Source organism: Talpa occidentalis, unplaced genomic scaffold, assembly GCF_014898055.3.
Source record: "Talpa occidentalis isolate TD23 unplaced genomic scaffold, MPIMG_talOcc4v2.1 talOcc4.9, whole genome shotgun sequence".
Classification (NCBI taxonomy): Eukaryota; Metazoa; Chordata; class Mammalia; order Eulipotyphla; family Talpidae; genus Talpa; species Talpa occidentalis.
The window spans coordinates 75557261-75579122 of NW_023605305.1; the positions used below are offsets into that span (position 1 = coordinate 75557261).

Consider the following 21862-nt stretch of genomic DNA (forward strand, 5'->3'; position numbering starts at 1 on the left):
GGTGAATCCTCTCACACACACACCCACACACACTTCTGGCCTACGCCCCCGTTCTTGTGTACATAAATAATTAAATTTTTTTAAAAACTGCTTAGCAGAAGAGACCTAGACTAAGAGTATGTGCTAAGGTCTGACTCTCAACTCAGCAGTGTACTATGGTCTTTGAAACAATCTGCCTATCCAAGGCCATCTTGAAATATAGAGGGAGAATCCAAATCAAGAAAGAGACAGTTTCACTCCACACTCTGCTCATTAGACCAGCACTGTGGAGGACTGGGTTTGGTTATGGAAGGCACATTTGAAGAGAAAAGCAACGAAGGATGTTTCTTCCAACAACTTCTTACAGAAGGCACAGTACCTGTTTTCGAATAGCTGATATTGTCACATGGAAGATATATAAAATTTAATCTGCAGAGCCCCAATGCCCAGAACCAGGAGTCATGGGCCAATGTGTCAGCAGAAAACATTTCGGCTCCATATAAGGAAGAACTTTCTACAATTTAGGCTGATCTAGATATTGAACTTAGGATAAAATCAGGAGGGGCAAGAAAAGGCTTTAGAGTATGGTGATTTCTACTCTTTGCCTGGTGAGAGGTACTTTAGTATTTTGTTTTATTATTGTTCTTCAACTGATAAGCATATTTTCATAAACTCTTTAGTAGATGTGATATATTTTACAATGAAAATAGCGAGGCTGACTAGATGTTAGGCAAAGCAGTGTCACGGTGAGAGCTCAAGGAGAGACCAGTGGAACTTGGATGATCTGTGACAATCATTCCATCGCTAAGATTTTACAAGTCCAAAAATAGATGGGGGGGGGGCCTCCCTGGTGGCACAGCGGTTGAGCACTGGGTTGCAAAACTGCCCGCAGCCTCTGCAGTGCCAGTTCGATCCCCAGCCACCAGGTGAGGGTCCCACATGGCACGCAGAACTCTCCTGCCGCCCACTGCTCCCCTCAGCAGTGTACTTCGGTCCTTCTGCCTGTTCTGCTCCCCGCTCTGGCTCTGGTGAATTCTCTCACCCTCCTGCGCTTCTGACTGTACCCAGTGCTTGTATAAATAAATAAATAAATCTTTAAAAAAGATGGGGGATGATTAAAGGAAAGCCTTTGTAAAATGTTCGCAAGCTGATTGCCTTTGAATTAATTGGATTCAAGGCTTCGCTTCATTGTTCACTACAGCCATTACTGGTATTTGTTACACTATGATCCCCACATCTCTGTTACAATGAGTATTACTTTTATTGGCCATTATATAATGAGAATTACATAGACCCAGTCTCTGCCCTCACAGGATGACAAATGATGCTGACAGTCATAGAGGGAATGCAGAGAGAGTCTGATCTGAATGTTGAATAGAGAAGACAGCAAAATTGTCTATGTGGCCAACAAGTCAAGTTTCAGGTGTTATGAAAGTGGGCCTTAGGAAACACATCCTAAATAGGTAAGACAGGGAGAAACTAGCCCTCTGGGTCAATTAACTCCAGCAGGCTTCCTGGAAGAAGTAAGCCCTCGGAAATAGGAAAATTCAAATCAAACATTTAGTTAGGGGAACCTTTCCCTAGACTGGGGGTGGGGGCGGTCAGTGGGCCAGAAAATAACTTCAGTTGCCATTTCCTCCTGTTAATCCTGTTCTCTCATTCCGTTTCTTCGTGATCTCCTGTTCGCTGTACTGATTTCAGATGGGGGAACCAAGACTGAAAAAAGGGAAATGAGAGGAAGGGGTATTTGTTGACTGTGATGGACGTGGAATTGGGGAGAGTCCTTGAGTCCCCAAGTCACTGTTAAATAAACAGCCAGGCTCTCTGCTCCTTCTGGCTGAGATGTGACTTTGGGCAAACTTACTTCTGCTTTGGACACACTTAACCTTTAATCTGGGGATCCCCACTCATGTTACTGACATTAACTCCTCTATCCTTACAACAACCTTGGGTAGGTGGGAAAAATAAACCAAAACACAAAATTTTATGATGGTACTTGACCCTAATGTGGTAAAATCCAAATAAGAGTAAGTCAAGGTTTATTCTCTTATGACAATTTATCTTCACTTAATTGAAAGGGAAACTGAGTCACAAAGAGTGGAAATAACTCAGTTTCATAGATACTTTTCAACTTTTGACTTCATCAATATAATGTTCTAATGTTAGTACTTTTCTGTCTGGAACTTCTTATCATGGTCGTTATAAAATGATGGGGAGGGCCTCCCTGGTGGGACAAGGGGTTGAGTGATAGCACTGTGGGGCTGCCCATAGACACTGCAGCGCAAGCGTGATCCTTGCCGGGGAACTGGCCCACATGGTGCAATGGACCTCTCCTGTCTTGCCCTCTGCTCCCCTCAGCAGTGTATTTCAGTAGATCTTCCTATTCTGCTCCCACTCTGTCTCTGGTGAGTCCTCTCTCACACACATACACCCACATCTGACCTGTGCCCAGTTCTTGTATGCATAAATAAATTTTTTTAAAGATTTATTTATTTATACAAGAACCAGGTACAGGCCAGATGCGCAGGAGGGTGAGAGGATTCACCAGAGACAGAGCAGGGAACAGAACAGGCAGATTGACAAAAGACACTGCTGAGGGGAGCAGCAGGCACAACAGGAGAGGTCTGCCTGCCATGTGGGACCCCTGCCAGCCAGCCAGGATCCAACCGCGCTGACAATGCTGACACTCTACTGCCTGCATCACCAGGGGAGAACCTGCATAAATAAATCTTGAGAGAGAGAGAGAGAGAGAGAGAGAGAGGGGGGGGGAATGAGGCACAGCGATTGAAATGGATTGCTTCAAGTTAGGCTTCATAATATGGTACCTAGATGAAAAACCCAAGAACCCTAATTCTCAAGGCAAAATTATTTTTCCATCAGATTTCTACCCAAGTTTCAAACCTTAAATCCACTCAAAGTTTGTGAACTTAGATGATAGCAGCTGTAAAGCTTGAGTTCTTAATACCAAGAATGGTGTAGGGGTTGAGTAGAAAGAAGGCTAATCACAATCCTTAACCCTTGAGGATTTCATGGTTTACTAACACCCCAAGCCACTGCTACAGTCCATCCTCATCAAAGACACCAATAGTGTCCTTTTCTGCAGATGAGGAGGCCAGAGCTCAGAGACATCAGCACCGTGTCAGAGTACCCAGCTACTCAGAACTGCAACTGAAACGTGGGTCTCCTAAATCCAAGTTCAGTGAGAACACATTTTGGGGAAAAGAAGCTACCTGCTTCTTACTGGAGATTTAGAGGAGGCCAAGGGAAGAGAGAAGAAGCCCATCTGGGCAGCGCATCAGCCCATATGTTAGCAGAGAAGGAAACTATCATCATTAGGCATTTCAAATGATGACACAGAATGGCTCTGGGCACTTTGGGATCTGCCGACGGGGCTCTAACCTCTGAGGGCCTGCAATCTAAGACAAACACACTAAGAAGAACAAATATGCACGTGACATACAAATGGCATCTACTCCACCAGATTATATCATATACATGGCCAGGTAAATCTGGGATGTGGAGAACCTGAGTACACAAATGAGAATGGGAGCAGTACAGAAGAGCAAACTGGGAAAGAAACACACACAAGCCAGGAAGGGGTTTTTTTTTAAAGAAAAAGAAGTTTTAAGAATTCTTTCTTTTCTGGTTTTTTTTTTTTTTTTCTTAATTCAATCAGCGGTGGATATCTGTTTTGTATTGAGAGTTTGATTTAGAACAGAAACTTATTCTAGGTATATAGGACCATTACAAAGGTTATATATCAATTTAGACATATTAGATATATAAGTGGGAAGGGGGCAGAGGCCAGTGACCATGGACAAAGAGGGTTTTGAGCAAGTGGAAATTCAAGAGCGATTATAACCTCCTAGAGTGTGTCGTAGTGTTTCCACCCCCTGTACTTTCAGAAAATTCATGCTCTCCATATGTCAGGAACAAGAAGCATTTCCCAGTTCTGAAAGCTCATCTGCAGCAGATGAAGAAGGTAGCAGCGTCTTGGTTAAGCACACAGTGGTTGGGGACCGAGGCAAGAAGTCCCTAGCCATCCCAATCTCCCCAGGTTCCACCACCACAGGAGAGTGGCTAGAGCCCAGTGTACAAACCTCATTTATCCAGACCCATTAGTTGTTAGGGAATTTCCAGATCACTTTATCAAACCCAAATTCACCTTCTGAGTTTCAGACCAGTGATTAGATTCTTAGAGTTTGGCTGGCATATACACGTTTCTTACTCTATCAATTTAGACTCAAGCCAGGTAGAGACTTGTTTATCTCTGTTAATTGTGTTTACTCAAGTCATCCTTTGTGACCCTAATTAGTCAAGGAAGCAGCACCAGAGAACTAGGAGGCTGGAGTGAATAAGAATATGCAGAAAGAGTTCCTATATTTCTGAATGCTTTCTGATTCTCTGTGGAACACAGGGTCCTTGGAGGTAAAGTGCTGGCTGGAAACATGGGGATCTGAGCCATGAGCCAAACGTTAGCAATTTCAGAGTCTCAGAAGAAGCTGTTCATTCCTGATCACCTTGGTTTCTGAGTTGACACAATTATTAAGATTTGCATGGGCAGTGTGAGAATTTGAGAATTTTTGTGATGACTTTCACAATAATTATTTTTGCCAACTTGTTCACCTGCTATATTTACAATGTGTCATTCTCTGGTATAACCACTCCACATATATTAACAAAATCCAAAACCAGTAGCCAACTTTTCTAATAACTAATGGTGATGTTTCCATGTTCTTTGTGGCACTTTGGATATACAGGTGTTATTGGAAGGTGGGAAGTCTTTTACTCCCTTATCTCAAATTGTTCAATTCGCCTTCAGCTCCATCTCTCTTGTTCACTTCGCTCTCACTCTATTCTAATTTACTAAACCTTTACTGAGTCCCTCCCTCCCCTTTTTCTGCCTCTAGAATTAAACTATTGATAAGTCTGAGCACGAGACACATGGGGCTGGGGATGGAGATAAAAGTCAACTGCTTGAGATCCTCTCCCAATAATGAGCCTTAAAGAGAACAAAAATGCTTTGGACAAGATACTTGTAACTGCTTCAACGGGAACAAAAGGCAGACGTGAAAGAAGATGTATGTGAATGGCAGGGAGAAGACTTGCAAGCTGCTGATCCAGACAAATAAAGACCACAAGCAGGGAGCCGCGCGCCTCCGCATTAGGCTGCAGAGCGCGCTTCGTGGGTTCTCGCAGAGGACCCGAGAGGTCCTTTCTTAGAGAGACCTCGAAGCCTGCGGATCCGCTTCCATGGGTCGCAGGCCCGTCTCGGAGGAAAGGGGGTTCCTCTCGGGGCGGGGGGGAGCTTTTCCCGGCGCCTGGGCCCTGCCTGCCGGTCTGCGCGGTCTCCTCACGCCACCGGGGAACTCCCGGGGCCGCGCCCCGGAGCGCCCCCCAGAAGCCCGCCGACCCCCGGCCCGCGACCGTGCGCCGCCGCCCGCCGCCAGCGACGTGACGTGCCCCGCAGCGTGACGCACACGGCGCGCAGGGCGGAGGCGCGGGCCGCGCGGCGGGAGGAGCGCGCGCCGGGGGCGGGGTGCGGGCGGAAGTCGGCGTCTGCGGAAAGGAGAAAGGAGAGGGAGACGCGGCTGGGCGCGGCGGCGAGGCTGGGAGCCCCGCAGGAGGGCGCCGCCTCCTCCCCCGCCCTCTGTGCCGAGGATGGAAGTGACGAAAGCAGCCGCGGAGGTCACTTCCTGCTGGGGTGGATGAGGAGGAGCCGGAGACGCCGCGGAGGAGACCGGACCGAAGACCGACCGTGCCGGGGAGAGGTGAGTCCCGACCTGGCCGCCGCCGCCGGACCCCTCCGGGCCGGCCCCCCGGGCCGCGGCGGGGATGGCATCCCTGGGCTCGGGGCCGACCCCCGGGCCACGCACCGCCGGCCGGCCTCACCCGGCGCGGGGGGCGGGGAAGGAGGGGGCTCGGAGTCGGAGGGGCGACGGGGACCTGGCGGCGTTCGAGCGGTGGCTCCGCGGAGCCCCGAGACCACGGATGTGGGAGGCCCAAGCGGGAGGCAAGTGGAAAGGAGGCCTTGGGTCTGCGGAAGCCGGACTGGGAGCTGAGCGGGGCTCCGCAGCGCCATACTCTGCACGCCTCGCTCCTCGGGGGATGTTCGAGGAAGGGCGAGCGCTCTGGTGGGGTTTGCGGAGTTGAGATGAGTGTCCCTACTTGGTAAAATGTCCTCGGAGTGAGTTTTGAAAGGCACGTAGAGGCGCCTCCAGGTACCAGGGAGGGGGAGCCTTACGGGGGAAATCGGGAGCCTGGGATGTCAGGAGACAGTTTTCTTGATCGTCATTGTTGCAGCGAGGTTTGGACCCCAGAGTCTTGGCGGTTGAAGGGCATTCGTGTGGCAGGATAAAGGCCCGACATCTCCAGGACAATCTAGGAGTTAGAGTCCAGAGCAGCTTCCTGCAGCGGCTGGGGAAATTAGTGTTTTTCCTCCCTCATTGTCACGGAGATGGGAGCAGTCTGGAGAGGAAGCTCCTGCCTCAGCTCTGGGGCCTTGTTATTGTGTATCTTGTGTATATGATTATGTGTCTGTGTTTGTTTTCTCCTTCCTTTGGGATATTTATCTCATCCTTATTCCCTGGTAGTTTTATAGACTAAAACTTGCTTCTTAATGTGTGTGGTGAGAAAAATACAAAGGATCCAAAGGAATCAGGTGAAATTTCCAAGATTAGGAATTTTCCCCACCCCACCCTAGAGCCTCTGAGGCATCTACATTCTCTCAAGACTCCTGCTAATGTGGGTGCTGAGGGCCTGTCACCCACCCTAGGGAGCTTGAAGGTAGATCTGACCTCTCCTGCCTGCATTTCCCTCTGGCGGTTTCTCCCTTCCCTCCTTTTTAACTAAAGGATTGACTGACACAAAGCTACTTGCTGCTAGGAACAGGAAATGTATTGAGGAATTTAAATCTGGATGGAATGAATTCAGATCGCAGCAAGAATCCCTGCACTTACTGGACAGAAGCCTCTCAGAAATGCCTGCTTTTCTTTCCCCCTTTCCTATTAAAAGGATAAAATATAAACTTTTTCCTCAGAAACTTTTGAGAGTATATATTTCTTGCATAGGATGACTGTACATATGATATGTGTTTACTTCCTGTATCCCAGGGTATTTTTCAAGAAGGAGGGAGCCGTTTCTAACTGGGAGGAGTTTTATTTCTCCCATCTCACATAATTCAGTAAAATAAATCAAAATCAGATGTTCATTTTTGAGTGGCAATGAGATGGATTTGGATTTTTTTTTTTTTTTTTTCACTCTTTAAACTGGTGCATCTGGGTGAACTCAGGCTTGTGTATCTTGGCATCCAGGCCTATCTAGTAATAGAAGACAAACTGTTTGACTTGTTTTGGCTGCCTTTTTGGACCTGTTTCACTGTACCCTTTTTTACATTTGAAGGACTGGTCAGGAGGAAGAAAGCAAATATTAAGATAGTGTTTACACTTTGTGGCTTAAAGTCAGGTGAGCGATAATTACGGCCTTTGAAGCTGATGACCTGAGGACCATCATTTGATGACTTGGGGATTAACAGTTTAGAGGTGACATGCTTGAAAGAAAGAGGGTTACATAAGGAGGTATAGATAGGGAAAAGGAAGTTTGGGGAAAGGCTGTGCCAGACACCTTGGGAGGATAATAAGTTAAATAGCACTTTAAAATAATTGATGTGGCTTGTGTCTCTCAGCAGGACGGTGAAAATGAAAGCAGGCTGTAGCATCGTGGAAAAGCCAGAGGGAGGTGGAGGTGAGCAGACATTAAATCAACTCTGATATACCTGGAATGTCCCTCGCTGGTTCCTTTTCTCTGCAGCTGGGCTCTGCCTACTCCACAGATGCCAGGCCACACCTGATACTTCTTAACGGGTAGATGGATACTGCTAGGATAGTTGAGGGCTTGTTTTCTGTGGATGTGTGTTTAACATGTCTGGTCACCGCTCCCTCATCCCAAGTGTTGTCTCTTTCCTGCTAGAGACACAGTTCCAGCTTTTCAGCCGTGTTTTCCTAAAACATTAGTCTATCTTTCCTGTTTTTTTCCTTTGGAACTTTCATGCCTTCATAGAAAGGAGACCTGAGATGTATAAAGGAGTAAGAGATTAGGATGTATAAAGGAGTAAGAGATTAGGAAATCTGGGTACTACTGCCCAACTCTCAGATTTAATGATTGTCAAAAGGAGAGGTAACTTCGCCATGCTTTCCTCTCCCTGCTCTGGTGAGCCCCAACCCTGACTGAAAGGGTGTTTGTGGCATGTTTGCATAGCACTAGAGATCCTGAGCACTGGAATGTGAAGTTGAGATACTGGTATGTATGTATCTAGCCCCTGACTATCTCAATCTTGCCCTTTTCACATTAAAGGGTATCAGTTTCCTGACTGGGCCTATAAAACAGAGTCCTCCCCCGGCTCCCGGCAGATCCAGCTGTGGCACTTCATCCTAGAGCTGCTGCAGAAGGAAGAGTTCCGCCATGTCATCGCCTGGCAGCAGGGAGAGTACGGGGAATTTGTCATCAAGGATCCAGATGAGGTGGCCCGCCTCTGGGGCCGCAGGAAGTGCAAACCACAGATGAATTATGACAAGTTAAGCCGGGCCCTCAGGTAAGGGAAAGAATTCCCAAATCCATGGTGTTAACAGATTAGCAGGAGACTAAGCAGTTTGGTGACTATTAGATAAAAAGGATATCAGGTGATAAGAGGCTACACTACCTAAGTGAATAATGTGTAACATTGATGTGGGAGTAGAAGAGCTGTTGAATCTGAGTAGCACAGGCACAGGAGGAGAAAAGGCATATCTTTGGTTATATGTAGGAGGGAATTCCAACGCGGTTGGCACTGGATCCTGACAGACAGCCGATTCTGCTCAGTAGTGGGCGGTAGTGTATGGTGAAACATGGATTGGAGCTCATTTATAATCCAGAGGATTAGTTTAGACTTCCCTGTTGGAAATCTTAGAATTTCTCTCTTTAGGCTCTCCTGGAAGAAACTAGGAAAAGTGAAGCAAGCACACAGGACAAGAGTTCACTGAATGGTACTCACCTAACTCTTTTGGGCTCAACTGTCAGTTCATAGGTTACTGCAACACATCTAAAGATTGATTGCTTTAAGTTTTCTCAGGTTCTCTTTTCCCCTTGTCAGTCTTTACATTTCATAACCCTTTATCCTTCAGAGGGCCAGAAGGCAGTTTATAACCTCTGTTACTGAATAGATACAAGGATAAAGGTTCTGGGTACATTGAAGTCCCCCTGCTTTTCTTCTTTCTTTGTGAAGGTAAAATCTGTGCCACAGTTTTGCTGAGTCTCTCAGCCCTCTTGAGAGTGAAGCAAACCAAGCTCGCTACTGTTTTCCAAATCAGGGTATACCATTGTTTGACCTGCCACCATAAAAACAGCTCTACATTCCTTTGTCTATGCCTTGAATTAAGGCCTCGACACTAATAACCTGACATGGTTACAAGTCTCCTCTCAGGAGACTTGTCTTTCCCCACCTGGTTAAGGCAGAAAAGAGAAACTGTGCAGTTAGTGGCATACAGTGAAACAGGAAGGAAATAGACTGTAGAACTGAAATTGTAGAAAGATGGAGAAGAGTGGCTGGGTCTGGGATAGGTGTTCATTATCTTAAAATGAGATTTTTTTAATAAAACTCTAGCCAAGGACCGGAAAATTGAATGGGAAAAGTACACGCTTAGGTTCCCAGCCCTAACCTGAGGGCAAGGCTGCAAAAGAATGATTGTGATGTTTGTAATACTTAGACCAAGAATTGTTCATCTTAGTGGTTACATAAGTGTATCAAAAACTGTCAGTATCTAGAAAGTAAATTGATAGGCATTTCTGTTTCTACAGATACTACTACAACAAGAGGATCCTTCATAAAACAAAAGGGAAAAGATTTACTTATAAATTTAACTTCAACAAGCTGGTGATGCCCAACTACCCATTCATCAACATTCGCTCAAGTGGTAAGATGCAAACTCAACTTGGGGAAGAATTTTGAAAAGGAAATTTGAAAAAGAATTTTAAAGACTCAAGTGTAAGACCTGGCATGTATAAGAGGGTTTTAGAAACCCTAATGTACCATGATCTTTTGTATTGCCTTGGTATTCTGGAAAGTTTTCCTGCTCGTCTCACACAGGGAGCAATAGGTTCTGCAGCATCAAGAGAGATTGTGTTTGGTTTGTTTGATTGGTTCTCTTTTCACAGATTATTGTGATCTCACTAGCCTCTTCAGGAGTCATGTTCCTTAGGTTTGTGTTGATTTTCAGTCTTTCAGGACTCTGTTTTTAACACCCTGCCCAGTGGCTCTGTCATAGACTGAGAACCTGTTTCTACAAACACTTCCGATTTTCTATGAAACTACCAAGCTGTCCCTTATCAAGTGAATATCATCAAAACCACAGCATCCTTGATCACAGAAGGGGAGGTTCATTTGTTAACAGTGAAAAGCAGTGTCTTTGATCTTCACTAACAACTTTGAGAACAAGGCTCTGGGGTTACTTGACCTTCTCTTAAGTGCAGCAGGGCTTCCCCTCTGGGTGCTCAGACTAACAGCTTTCCATCACAGCTCCTCACAGACATTCTATGTCTGTCTGAGGCAGAAGGCAGTCACTTACAAGGTTTAGTTTTTTGTTGTTTTGTTTTGGGGTTTGTTTTTCTTTCTTTGTGTGTGTGTGTGTGTGTGTGTGTATGTAAGATGCAAATCATCTCCCTCCCCAAGGAAATAGATTATATTGAACTAATTTCTGACCAGTCCCATCAATACACAATCTTTTGTAGCATTGTGTGTTAAGACAAAGAAATTTGTGATTCTGCAGCATTACAACTTCTCAGAGTAAAGTTGGAAGAACCTGAAAAATTAGAGCGGGGGTGTGGCTGAGAGAATGTAATGCTGAGATCCACTGCAGATGTGTAATTACTACACAACAAGTCAGGGCGGTTTTAGCCTACACTGCTATCGTTACTGTTCCATCTCTCCTTCTGAAGCCACTCCCTCCTATCCCTGGGGCATGCATTTAAAAAAAAAAAAAAGTGGTGTTGGAATGTATCTCTCTAATTACAGCCTGTTTTCTTTCCGTGTGCCTGAGGGAGAGAGGCATTAGGAAATCAAACCTGTTCTAGCCACTGGAATCCCATTTCCTCTATTTTTCACTCTTGCCCCCACCCTGTGCACCTAGAAAAATTGGGATTAGATGGGTACCCCCACAGTTTTGAAGAATGCGTTGGGGTTGCCTACCATTCCCCCACTCTTGTTCCCTTTTGACCTATTTGGTTTATTGAAACCCCAAACAACCAGCCACTTGGTAGTCAGGAATTGGGGCATCCATCAGCCCTAGAAATTGATATACTTTTCCAGGATGACAGAAATCTGGACCCTCACTTTGAAAACACTGGCCTGGAACAGTAGTGACCTAGCACAACATCTGCCTGAAGGCAGTTGAAACAACAGTGATCGTTAACTAAACTCCAGATCCTAATCAAGAAGTGATAGGAGAAGCAAAATAGCACTCACTTTTCTTTTAGGCATAATACTTAGTTGCTTATTATATCCTAGGTATCTTACACACAACTCAAAAAAGCTGGAGTCATTAATTCATAGAGAACACATTACCCAGATAGATTAGATGTTTCAGGTTTACTTTCTGGGTTATAAAGGACTGAAACTTATTGAATATCCACTTAATGGAGTTACTTTTGTTTAATGTTTTTGTGAATTGTCTCAGTTCTCCCAGTTCAATAAAGTGTATGTTTAAATATCCACATTTTATAAATAATAAAATTAAGGATAACAGCAAAGTCAAAGATTGGTCAGAGTGGATTGAATACAGTTATCTGTTGAGCAAGTTTCTCAAGAAGCAGTTCCTAAGAGACTGAGGTGCTGAAGTATAGGTCTTATTTCATACATTGTGCCTTTTTCCTCTGCATTGGTATTCATTCATTTGTTCAACAGATAATGTATTAAGCCCTGAAGACCAAAAAAGAAAAAAAGTGATGGGCGTGTTCTGTCTCTCTAGGAACTTAAATTTAGCAGGAGTGATAAGACATTTGAGGTTTATTACAATTCAGAATGCATTGTGGAACATAATAAACACTCTTAAGTAGTACTCTGTAGATTTAGATTCTGGAAGCCAGATAACTCATGTCTAAGATGGTGGGTTGATAGTTTAGCTATTTTGATGTGTGTGTCTTTAAAAATTGAGGTAATGCATGCTGGTTGTAATGTAGCCATAAAATACAAACGTTTATAAAGTAAAGCAAACATTCTCTTTTCCCTTCCCCACAAGCCTGAACAGTTCAGGGTAGATTATTTAAAATTTATGTAGTGTTGAAAGTACTAATACATGCAGAATCTCGTTTTTGTCATTAAAAGGACCCTATAAAATACATTGTTAAATGTATTTTAACATAGTGCTTGAATAAGAAACACTGGAAAGATAAGAATATACTAGTAAAAATGGTTACCTGTCAGGGTGGGGCCAAGAATAGGTTTGAAACCTCTCTATCCCTCCCGACACTGTTGCAATTTTTTTGTATTTATCCTTTGGAAAACTTCATATCGACAGAAAAATTAGAAAAAAGAGAACAGTGAACACCCGTATATTCTCTGTTTAGATTCAGTAATCATTAACGTTATTGTCATGTTTGCTTTATCTTTATATATATAATTGTAAATAAGATACAGACATGACGACATTTCACCCCGGTGCATGTCAGCCAGCATGTATGTCCCAGGTACAAGGACAGTCTCCATAACCACAGTAACATGACCACACCCAGGAAGTTTGACAGTACTCTAGTACAGTTATCTAACATATAGTCAATATTAACTGTTTCAGTTTTCATAACATGAATCCTGTCTTATCCATTTTACAAATAAGGAAATTGAGGCACAGAAAGGTGAATTATCCAGGGTCCCACAAATAAGAAGTGGAAGGCTGGGCCTCCCCTGCTGGCGCAGCGGTTGAGTGCTGGGCTGCGAGGCTGCCCACAGCCTCTGCAGCGCCGGTTCGTTCCCCGGCCACCGGCAAGAGCCCCACAAAAAAAAAAAAAAGTGGAAGGCCAACATATGAACATAGGAAAGGCCTTTTATTTCCATCTTACCAGAGGAGGGGGTCAAAGATTAACTGCTTACTTCACCAAACTATAAGGTGCCAAAACTAAGATTCAGACCCAAATCTTCTAGCCCTGGGTTTCTTGGTGACTCCATAAAGGTAGTCTTCTTCCCAAGCAGTATTATTCAGACTTATTTTAAGCAGAAACTTATTTTTTCAAACAAAATCTTTTTTTTTTTTTTTTTTTTTTAGATTTATTTATTTATTTATACAAGCACTGGGTACAGTCAGAAGCGCGGGAGGGTGAGAGAATTTACCAGAGCCAGAGCGGGGAGCAGAGCAGGCAGAAGGACCAAAGTACACTGCTGAGGGGAGCAGCAGGCGGCAGGAGAGGTCTGCGCGCCATGTGGGGCCCTCCTCCAGTGGCCAGGGAGCAGCCAGGGATCAAACCGGCGCTGCAGAGGCTGCGGGCAGCTTCGCAACCCAGCACTCAACCACTGCACCACCAGGGAGGCCCCTCAAACAAAATCTTGATATGCCATTTCAACATATTACATATAAATTGGGGCTGCTGCAGCTAATTAGAGTAGAGACTGCTGCCTGTTCACCAGTGCTCTTAGATTTGTCCTCCTTTGCTAGTCTAAATGCATTTGGAAAAATACTATCATATTTCCTTCTCATAGCTTTATAGTGTGTCTTTAGCATGTGTAAAGAATGAGATAACCTCCAGTTTAAAAAAGAAAAAAAAAAACTAAACAATTTAGGGGACTGGACCGTCTCTTCTCGCCCCACTCCACCTCCTTATACTTAGTCCTTGAGAACACATAGAAGTGGTTGTTTGCTTTTGAGCTTATATGCTCTTACTACAAAATCAAGATTCAAAAGAGGAAAACTTTAGCCTCTGTTAATAGGCCTGTAGAAGAAATAGTTTTGGCTTGGCACCCTCTTGACTGTACTCAAAATATATACAAAGTCATCCATCTGTTTTACCTAAATCAGTGGTTTTAAGGGGTAAGATGAGCAGGAGGAGAGCTAGGGAGGTGCTGCAGAACAGTTTTCTGTGGTCATCACTTCCAGGATTGCTGCTCTGGCACCACGTCACTCAGTCCTCTATGCCTGGAGAGCTGCAGTTCTGTCCACTCTGGACTTGATGTCTGAGAAAGTCTGGTGGGAGCGGTACCTACCCACACCAGATCTTTTGCACCTTTTGTGTTTCTTCTCCAAGATCTTCATACTTTCACTCACTAGGTTTTCTTGTTTTTTCCTTCTCCTTTCTCTCTTCTCAAGAGTATAAAGAGCCCTCTGACTTCATCAGTGATAGAAGCCACTCATACCTCCCAGAAGCCCAGAGCCTCTGAAGTCTCAGATGCAGACCTTTCTTATGTTCTATGTAACAGAGTATCTTTGGGGAGCTTTGAGAATTTGTGAACCCCTGAAGTTGACATGTTTAGTCCAGTGTTGGTTTCTGCTTAGAGCTTCAAATGTCAGCAAGTGAACTTGAGAGAGTGGTAGGTCCTGGGTTTTCTCCCAGCTTCCTCCATGCTTAAAAAGCATTGAAAGCATTGTTAGAAGATTATAGATGTAAAGAGATTGAAAAATATGTGTATAGAAAAATACTCTGAAGGGGCCTCCCTTCAGGTGCAAGGGATTAAGCACAGCACTATGAAGCTATCTGCAGCCTCTGCAGCACGAGTTCAATTCCTTGCCAGGGAGCTGAACACATGGCACAGCAGACCTCTCCTGTCTCGCCCGCTGCTCCCCCCAACAGTGTATTTCAGTACATCATTTGTTCTGCTTCCCACTGTCTCTGGTAAATCCTCTCACCCTCCCCACATCTCTGGCTTACACTCCAGCTCTTGCATGCTTAAATAAAGTAAATCTTTTAAAAAATAGAAAAGAAAAATACTCTGAAATAGTGATTATATTTTAGAAAATGACAAAAGCTATTACACATAAGAACTTGCCTTAATAGGGCCTCCCTGGTGGCACAGGGGTTAAAGTCTCAGCACTGTCAAACTATCACCAGCCACTGAAACATGAGTTCAATCCCCGGCTAGGGAGCTAATCCCACACTGCGCAGCAGACCTCTCCTGACTCACCCACGCGCCCCTCAGCAGTGTATTTCAGTTACTCTGCCTGTTCTGCTCCCCACTCTGTCTCTGGTGATCCTTTCACTCCCCCATACCTCTGGACTACACCCCAGCTCTTGTATGTATAATAAATAACTCTTTTTTTTTAAAAAAAAAAGGACTTGCCCTAACAAACATGGCTTTTTAAAAAAATCTTAAAATATGATCTTGGGCCTCCCCGGTGGCACAGCGGTTGAGCGCTGGGTTGCGAAGCTGCCCAAAACCTCTGCAGCGCCGGTTCATTCCCCGGCCGCCAATGAGGGTCCCACATGGCGCGTAGACCTCTCCTGCTGCCCGCTGCTTCTCTCAGTGGTGTACTTCGTCAATCTGCCTTTTGCTCTCCCCTCTGGCTCTGGTGAATTCTCTCACCCTCCCGTGCTTCTGACTGTACCCAGTGCTTATATAAATAAATAAATAAATCTTTAAAAAAAAATGTAGCCCTAAACTTGAAAAAAAAAAATACATGATCTTGTTCATTTCCATATATGTGAAGTACAGGGTCTTTGGGCTCTTAATGAAATTCATTACAAACATGTCATTTCCAGTTCTGTTTGCTTTGGGGGTTGCTTTGCTTTATAGATGTGGCCAAAATTATGAAAGAAAAGACTCTCTGCAAAGTTAAGAATTGAAATAGGCGATCTATCACAGAATTTAGAGTTGTAGAGGGAAAGACTCTTAGTGCCCCTTCACTCACTGAATTAATAATACTTACTGAACACTCACCAACTTTAAGCCCTGAACTAGAAACCTAGTTGTGAACAATTGGTACTCCCTGCCCTCTTGGAATTGATGTTTTAGAATTTTGATAAACAAGTAAACGGTATTTCAGATCGGAAGAAGTATTGTGGGGCCTCCCTGGTGGCGCACGGGGTTAAGACGCATCCTGTGAAGCCATCCACAGCCTCTGCAGCACAAGTTTGGTCCCCCGGCCAGCCAGGGAGCAACCCACATGGTGCAGCAGACCTTTCCTGACTCACCCACTGCTCCCCTCAGCAGTGTACTTGGTCAATCTGCCTGTTCTGTACCCCACTCTGTTTCTGGTGAATCTTCTCACCCCCCACATCACTGGCCTATACCCTAGCTCTTGTATGCATAAATAAAATAAATCTTTTTAAAAAAGAAGTATTGTGTTGGGCCTCCCCTGGTGGCGCAGTGGTTGAGCGCTGGGTTGGGAGGCTGCCTGCAGCCTCTGCAGCACCAGTTCGATCCCCAGCCACCGGCGAGGGTCCCACAAAAAAAAAAAAAAAAAAAAAAAAAAAAAAAAAAAAGAAGTATTGTGAAGACAAGGGGAGTGAGGGGCTAGAGAAAGACAGCACCTTCCTCAGGTAGAGGAAGCGGAACTGTAATTACAAAGACTCAGAGCTTTTGATTCCTCAACTATGGGAATGTTTGTTTCCTGTTGCTCCTAAATATCTTGTCCTCATTTACATAAAAGTGCTGCTAATGACTTGAGCAGACCTCTAAAGTGGCCTCTGTCTTTTTCTCCATCTCAGGTGTGGTTCCCCAGAGTGCGCCACCAGTGCCAACCGCCTCTTCCCGTTTCCATTTTCCACCTCTGGACACCCATTCTCCAACTGGTGATGTGCAGCCAGGCCGGTTCTCTGCTGCCTCCCTGACTGCTTCTGGCCAGGAGTCAAGTAATGGTGCTGACAGAAAAACGGAGCTTTCAGAGCTGGAGGAAGGCTCGGCCGCTGACTGGCGCCGCAATGTGGATCTCATGTCCTCCCGGAATGCTGTTGGTGGTGGAGGGATTGGCCATCAGAAGCGCAAACCTGACATAATGCTCCCTCTGTTCACTCGGCCAGGGATGTACCCTGACCCCCACAGTCCCTTTGCTGTCTCGCCAATCCCTGGCCGAGGAGGGGTCCTTAATGTCCCCATTTCACCAGCCCTCTCCCTGACTCCCACCATCTTCTCCTATAGCCCATCACCAGGCCTGAGCCCCTTCACCAGCAGCAGTTGCTTCTCTTTCAACCCTGAGGAAATGAAACACTACCTTCATTCTCAAGCCTGCTCTGTGTTCAACTACCATCTGAGTCCCCGGACATTTCCCCGGTATCCAGGGCTTATGGTCCCACCACTGCAGTGCCAAATGCACCCTGAGGAGTCGGCCCAGTTCTCTATCAAGTTGCAGCCCCCGCCAGTTGGACGGAAAAATCGAGAGAGGATAGAGAGCAGTGAGGAGTCTTCACCTGTCACTGTCCCCACCATGGCTCCTGGCCCCCCAAGAATTAAGGTGGAACCAGCCCCTGAAAAGGATCCCGAGAGTCTTGGGCAGTTGACACAAGAGAAGGAGGCACACTCCCAGGAAGAGGGCACTGTGCCGAGCAGGACCGTAGAAGAGGGAAAAGGCACCGTCTTTGCCCGCCCAGCTGCACCACCTGCCTGGTCCTCAGTGCCCACTAGCACCCCAAGTGAAGAACCTCTAGAGGTGACTGAAGACAATGAGGACAGACCTGGCAGAGAACCCAACGCACCTGAGAAGAAGGAAGATGCCCTGATGCCCCCCAAGCTTCGGTTGAAGCGGCGCTGGAATGACAACCCTGAAGCCCAAGAGCTGAGTAAGAATGGCAAGTTCCTCTGGAGCGGGCCCGGACCCCGGGGCCTGGCCACAGCAGCTGCGGATGCCTAGAACTGGAAGTGGATTGGGAGCTGTTTATACTATAATCAAATACATACATGTATTTATGTAGCAAGATTTCGGGCTGGGGGGTGGGGGGACGGGCATTATTAGACTGGTTTGATCATTCTAGGGGAATAGACTTGTATTTTTTATGTTTGGGGATGGGATGGGGTATCTTCAGTTGTACATTAGGTGGGATATGAACACACTTTTCCTGGTGAGTAGGACATGGAAAGGGTATTGAACTGCGAGGAGAAAGAGCCTCTGTTTCCTGAGGCTTATACTTTCTGACAAACTCCCAAAGGGCCAAAAGACTGTTTGGTCCCGTGATAGTTCAGGTTCCAGACTTCTTTCTTTTCTATTGTATTTATATATGGAAAGCCATTAATGAATTTATTTTGCTCTGAGAGATACACATGAAGGGGAAAAGACATGGTTGGGAGGTTGAACAGTGAAAGGCCATTAATAACTAAGTATTTTGTATGAAATGTTTATTATTATTTCAGGGGAGGAAAAAGATAATTTCAGTCTTACTGGGGGAGGGGGGAATGTCCAGATGTTGTTTTTTCCTTTGTTGTTTGGCATTTTTTCTTTTCCTTTAAAAAAAAAAGATGTTTTCAGGAAACATAAAGTGGACTGCCAGTCAGAGTGGGTCTGCCAGGGCGCGGGAGCTTCGCTTCACTGCGTGGTTGAGACAGGATTCCCTGCTCTGAATTTCTTGGACTTTTTACCTACTTCACTTATTCAGAAGCCATGAGGAGTTGTAAACTCTTGTTCAGGGAAGAAAGAAGAGGCAGGACAAAGTAACCCAATGCCTTTAAAAACAAAAAATGACCTTCATTCTTACCTTTCCATTGTGGGTTTGGGGAGCCAAACCAAAGTGTGACTGAGCAAGTTCACCGAGAGGCATGACAATATTGAAGATGTCTTTCCATTGTGTCTGGTTCTCTCTCGCCATTTTCTTAAGTCAAGCCTTAACAATGAACATACTGGTAACACGATACGGGTCTGTCAACATAAACCTGTAAAAGGGCACGGACAGCTTTTCAGATCATCCAGGAATGTGGAAACATGGTCAAATTTCACTTCGGCATCCATCGTTCCCTTTGAATGTTATGGGGATGGGTAGCAGAAAGGCAGGACTGTGGGAGTGAAGGGCAGATGATGCCTGGAAATACAGAAGGTAACTGGGGGTCCAAGCGGATGTTGGTTGAGACTGAAGAGAGAAGTGGGCAGAAGACACAGAAGACAGCCAGATGCCAAAGGCCTGGTGTGCCTGGAAGAGTTAGTGTGTGTCCTGTTGTGGTTTTGTCATTCTTGCCATTCCCATTTCCCTCGCTTCTTCAAATTCTCATAATTAGTTGACCCTCCTACTTGAGACTCCAGTTTACTGACAGTGAGGAATTGTCTCTTTGTGGGGAATTTCCTTCCACCAGTTTCAAAGGAAGGAGAAAGTGTTGATCTTAAATGAAGCAAGAGGGACCTGGACTAGGAGCAGAGAGAAAGAAGCCACAGCCAGCTCTGTGGGGGAGGAGGGTACAAGTATAACTGTAGTGTACAGAAATTACTGTGGCTCAGATCCACCTAGCAGCAGGGCAGCAGGGAGAAAAGAATTAACTTTATACCTGATCAGGGCAAGGAGTTGGGCACATGGATGTGCTCTGGGGATTGGAGAAAATTCTGGCTCTACCTTAGCCCAAATGAAATCTATATACTAAGAAGCATTTGAGGGTTGTGTCTAATGGTGGGGGTGGGCTGGTATTTCTTTTTTAAACTGGAGTACATGCATGAGAAAGGGTCTCAGGAAAGCTCAGAGCAGGTGAGTGAGTTACTACATGGTCTGGGGTGATGAGTTCGCCGTGCTGTTTTTTGGCAAGTGTGTTCCCCTTGTTTGATTCAGATCCCATGAGTGATTTGTCTTTCCCTGGGAAAGGGATTGGGAGAGTGGTCCCTCGCAACTCAGGCTTTGGTCCAGCTGCCTTTGGTTGGTTGTGTGTTTGTCACTTTCTCTGCACCTTGACTTACCTCTAATGAGAACGCAAGCCCAGGCAGGTGGTGGAGGGATCCCTGCTTGGCATTGCCCAATCTAACCAGGGAGGCTGGCTAGCCACCCTCTGTCCACTGGAGGTGGGCGCCAGTAGGTGTCGGTATGATCTCAGGAATAGAAACACGAGGCCTTTTAAGTAAAAGGGAGAAAAATCCATGATGCATACCTGTAAACTCCTAGAACCCAAGTGCCAGAATTCCTAGATGCTGCTTCTGTTTGAGCAAAAAGTCACTGCTTTTACACTTGAAAAAACACTCGAAAAAATGTTCAGCTCCATGAAAAATGTTTTTTCTCTTTAAGAGATTGGTGTTTAGTCATTTCCCTTGATTGCCATCCCACCAGTAAATTTTCACTGCTCACTGGGCTTGAGGGGAGGATCCTTACACAGAGCCGAACTTGGACTTAACTCAGGAAGTGAATCTGGAGCTATAGAGGTCTTTGATATTTCCTGGAGTGCAGGGGTTGAAGGTAATTTCTTCACCCCATCCCAATGCTGGAGTTATATAAATTGTGATGCAGGGATTTGTGGGTCAGAGCCAGGCCTTCTCTTCCATGAGCATCTGATCATTGTCCAGCAGGTTGAAGGGGTTTGGGGGCAAAACCGGCCCTTTTTCTCCCCCAGTTTTCCAAATTTTGCTGTGCCAAATGTTTAAAACTTTGCAAATACTAATCTTGAAATTTCTTTAATCAAGAACTTGTTCGTGCAGTTTGTTTTTTAGACTTTAAAAAGTAGTTGAGACCTCTTGGGGGCATCCAGCCTTGCTGAGCTCACTCTTTTTTTTAATAATGCCTAGGAGTGGAATAAAAACATTTCACCAAATCCCTTCAGCCCCTGTTTTCAAGCTGCACTGCATTAGCCCAACTTGTCAACTAATACAGAGAATTACTGCTCCCTGGTCCTACTTGGGCCAAGACACTCTTTGAAGCATTAAAAAATAAAGTATCACTTCTTATCAAGCGGGTAAGGTCAGTTGGCTGTTTGTCCCTTGTTTTTTATTTATTCCATAATTATGTTTGTGCTTTTTGTTTGGTAAGCAGTAACACCATACATTTTAAATTTGTTTAAAAGAAAAAGAACTTTGATCCAAACTTTTTAAGAACTGTTCCATTTCTAGTAGTTGTGGGGTGGGGGCAGGGAAGAGAAGTTATCAGTTAATTTGTTTTGAAATATTTAGGCATTTGAGTTATGAATTGTGATGCAGGGATCTGTGAGTGAGACATTCACATGTGAAAGATGACTTCGCTAGTTATCCGCTTAAGCAGAATAAAGTGTGTATATGTACATAAAATGTAAGTAATCTGAACTCCATTGTGCAGTGCCTTTTAGATGTTCCGCTTTCTATAAAGTCTTCAAATTTTTGCATATATATTATATATATATGATGTAATGTTATAGAAATATATGTATAATATACATATTTTTTCCAGGGGTATCTGATAGCTCTGTATTTTGTTATGGAAGTTGAAAGAAAAAAGTATTTTACCTCAGAAATTAAAGTTAAATAAAAAAATACTTTTAAGTAACATTCACTAAGTGTTGGTTCTGTGGTTGACACGCTGAGCCAGAGTGGTTATGCCAGAGAACTTGCCAAACCCTACTACTCGCACCAATCCCACTCTTTACCCATGTTGCAAGGTATCAACTGAAGAGGTGGGGGGCATCTCTCTTAACACTTGGGAAGCTTGTTGGTGTCCTTGGGTCAGTGACTACTTCTAGGTAAAGGACAACTGGAACCAGGGACACAAGTGGGGAAATGTCTGCCTCAGTTGTTTTGGGATTCTTGAGAGTACATGGCAAAGGCAGACACAGTAGGCCAGCACTTAGAATTTCATTTTATATGAAATGTCCAGAGTGCAAATCCACAGAGAACAGATAAGTGGAGGTTGTGGAATGTGAGTGCTAATGGTCTTGTGGTGGGTGGGGGGCGGGGTCAATGAAAATGTCCTTTGATTGGTGGTAGTTGTACAATAAATACAATAAAAACCACTGAATCACAATCACTAATGTGAACATCTCAAAAGGTGGTTTTGTGGGTGTTTTGTTTTTAAG

General features: G+C 44.9%; 1 protein-coding gene across 2 annotated transcripts; it reads left to right on the forward strand.

Annotated features, from left to right (window-relative positions):
* The first annotated feature begins 5473 nt into the window (after positions 1-5473).
* On the forward strand, positions 5474-21502 carry ETV3 (ETS variant transcription factor 3). 2 transcript variants are annotated; one of them, XM_037499701.2, is made up of 5 exons: positions 5474-5750; positions 7664-7722; positions 8332-8569; positions 9811-9926; positions 16636-21502. In XM_037499701.2, the coding sequence occupies exons 2-5, from the start codon at positions 7677-7679 to the stop codon at positions 17772-17774; spliced, it is 1539 nt and encodes a 512-aa protein (XP_037355598.1). In that variant the 5' UTR covers positions 5474-5750; positions 7664-7676; the 3' UTR covers positions 17775-21502. The 2 variants fall into 2 exon arrangements, with proteins under 2 accessions (XP_037355598.1, XP_037355599.1); XM_037499702.2 differs by having other exon boundaries at positions 5602-5750; positions 7667-7722.
* Positions 21503-21862: the final 360 nt, after the last annotated feature.

Bases quoted from the DNA above. Each gene is read 5' to 3' on its own strand.
- ETV3 (XM_037499701.2), top strand. From the start codon at position 7,677: ATGAAAGCAGGCTGTAGCATCGTGGAAAAGCCAGAGGGAGGTGGAG. The intron at 8,570-9,810 runs GTAAGGGAAAGA...CTGTTTCTACAG, and splicing joins AAGTTAAGCCGGGCCCTCAG to ATACTACTACAACAAGAGGA. The intron at 9,927-16,635 runs GTAAGATGCAAA...TCTCCATCTCAG, and splicing joins CATCAACATTCGCTCAAGTG to GTGTGGTTCCCCAGAGTGCG.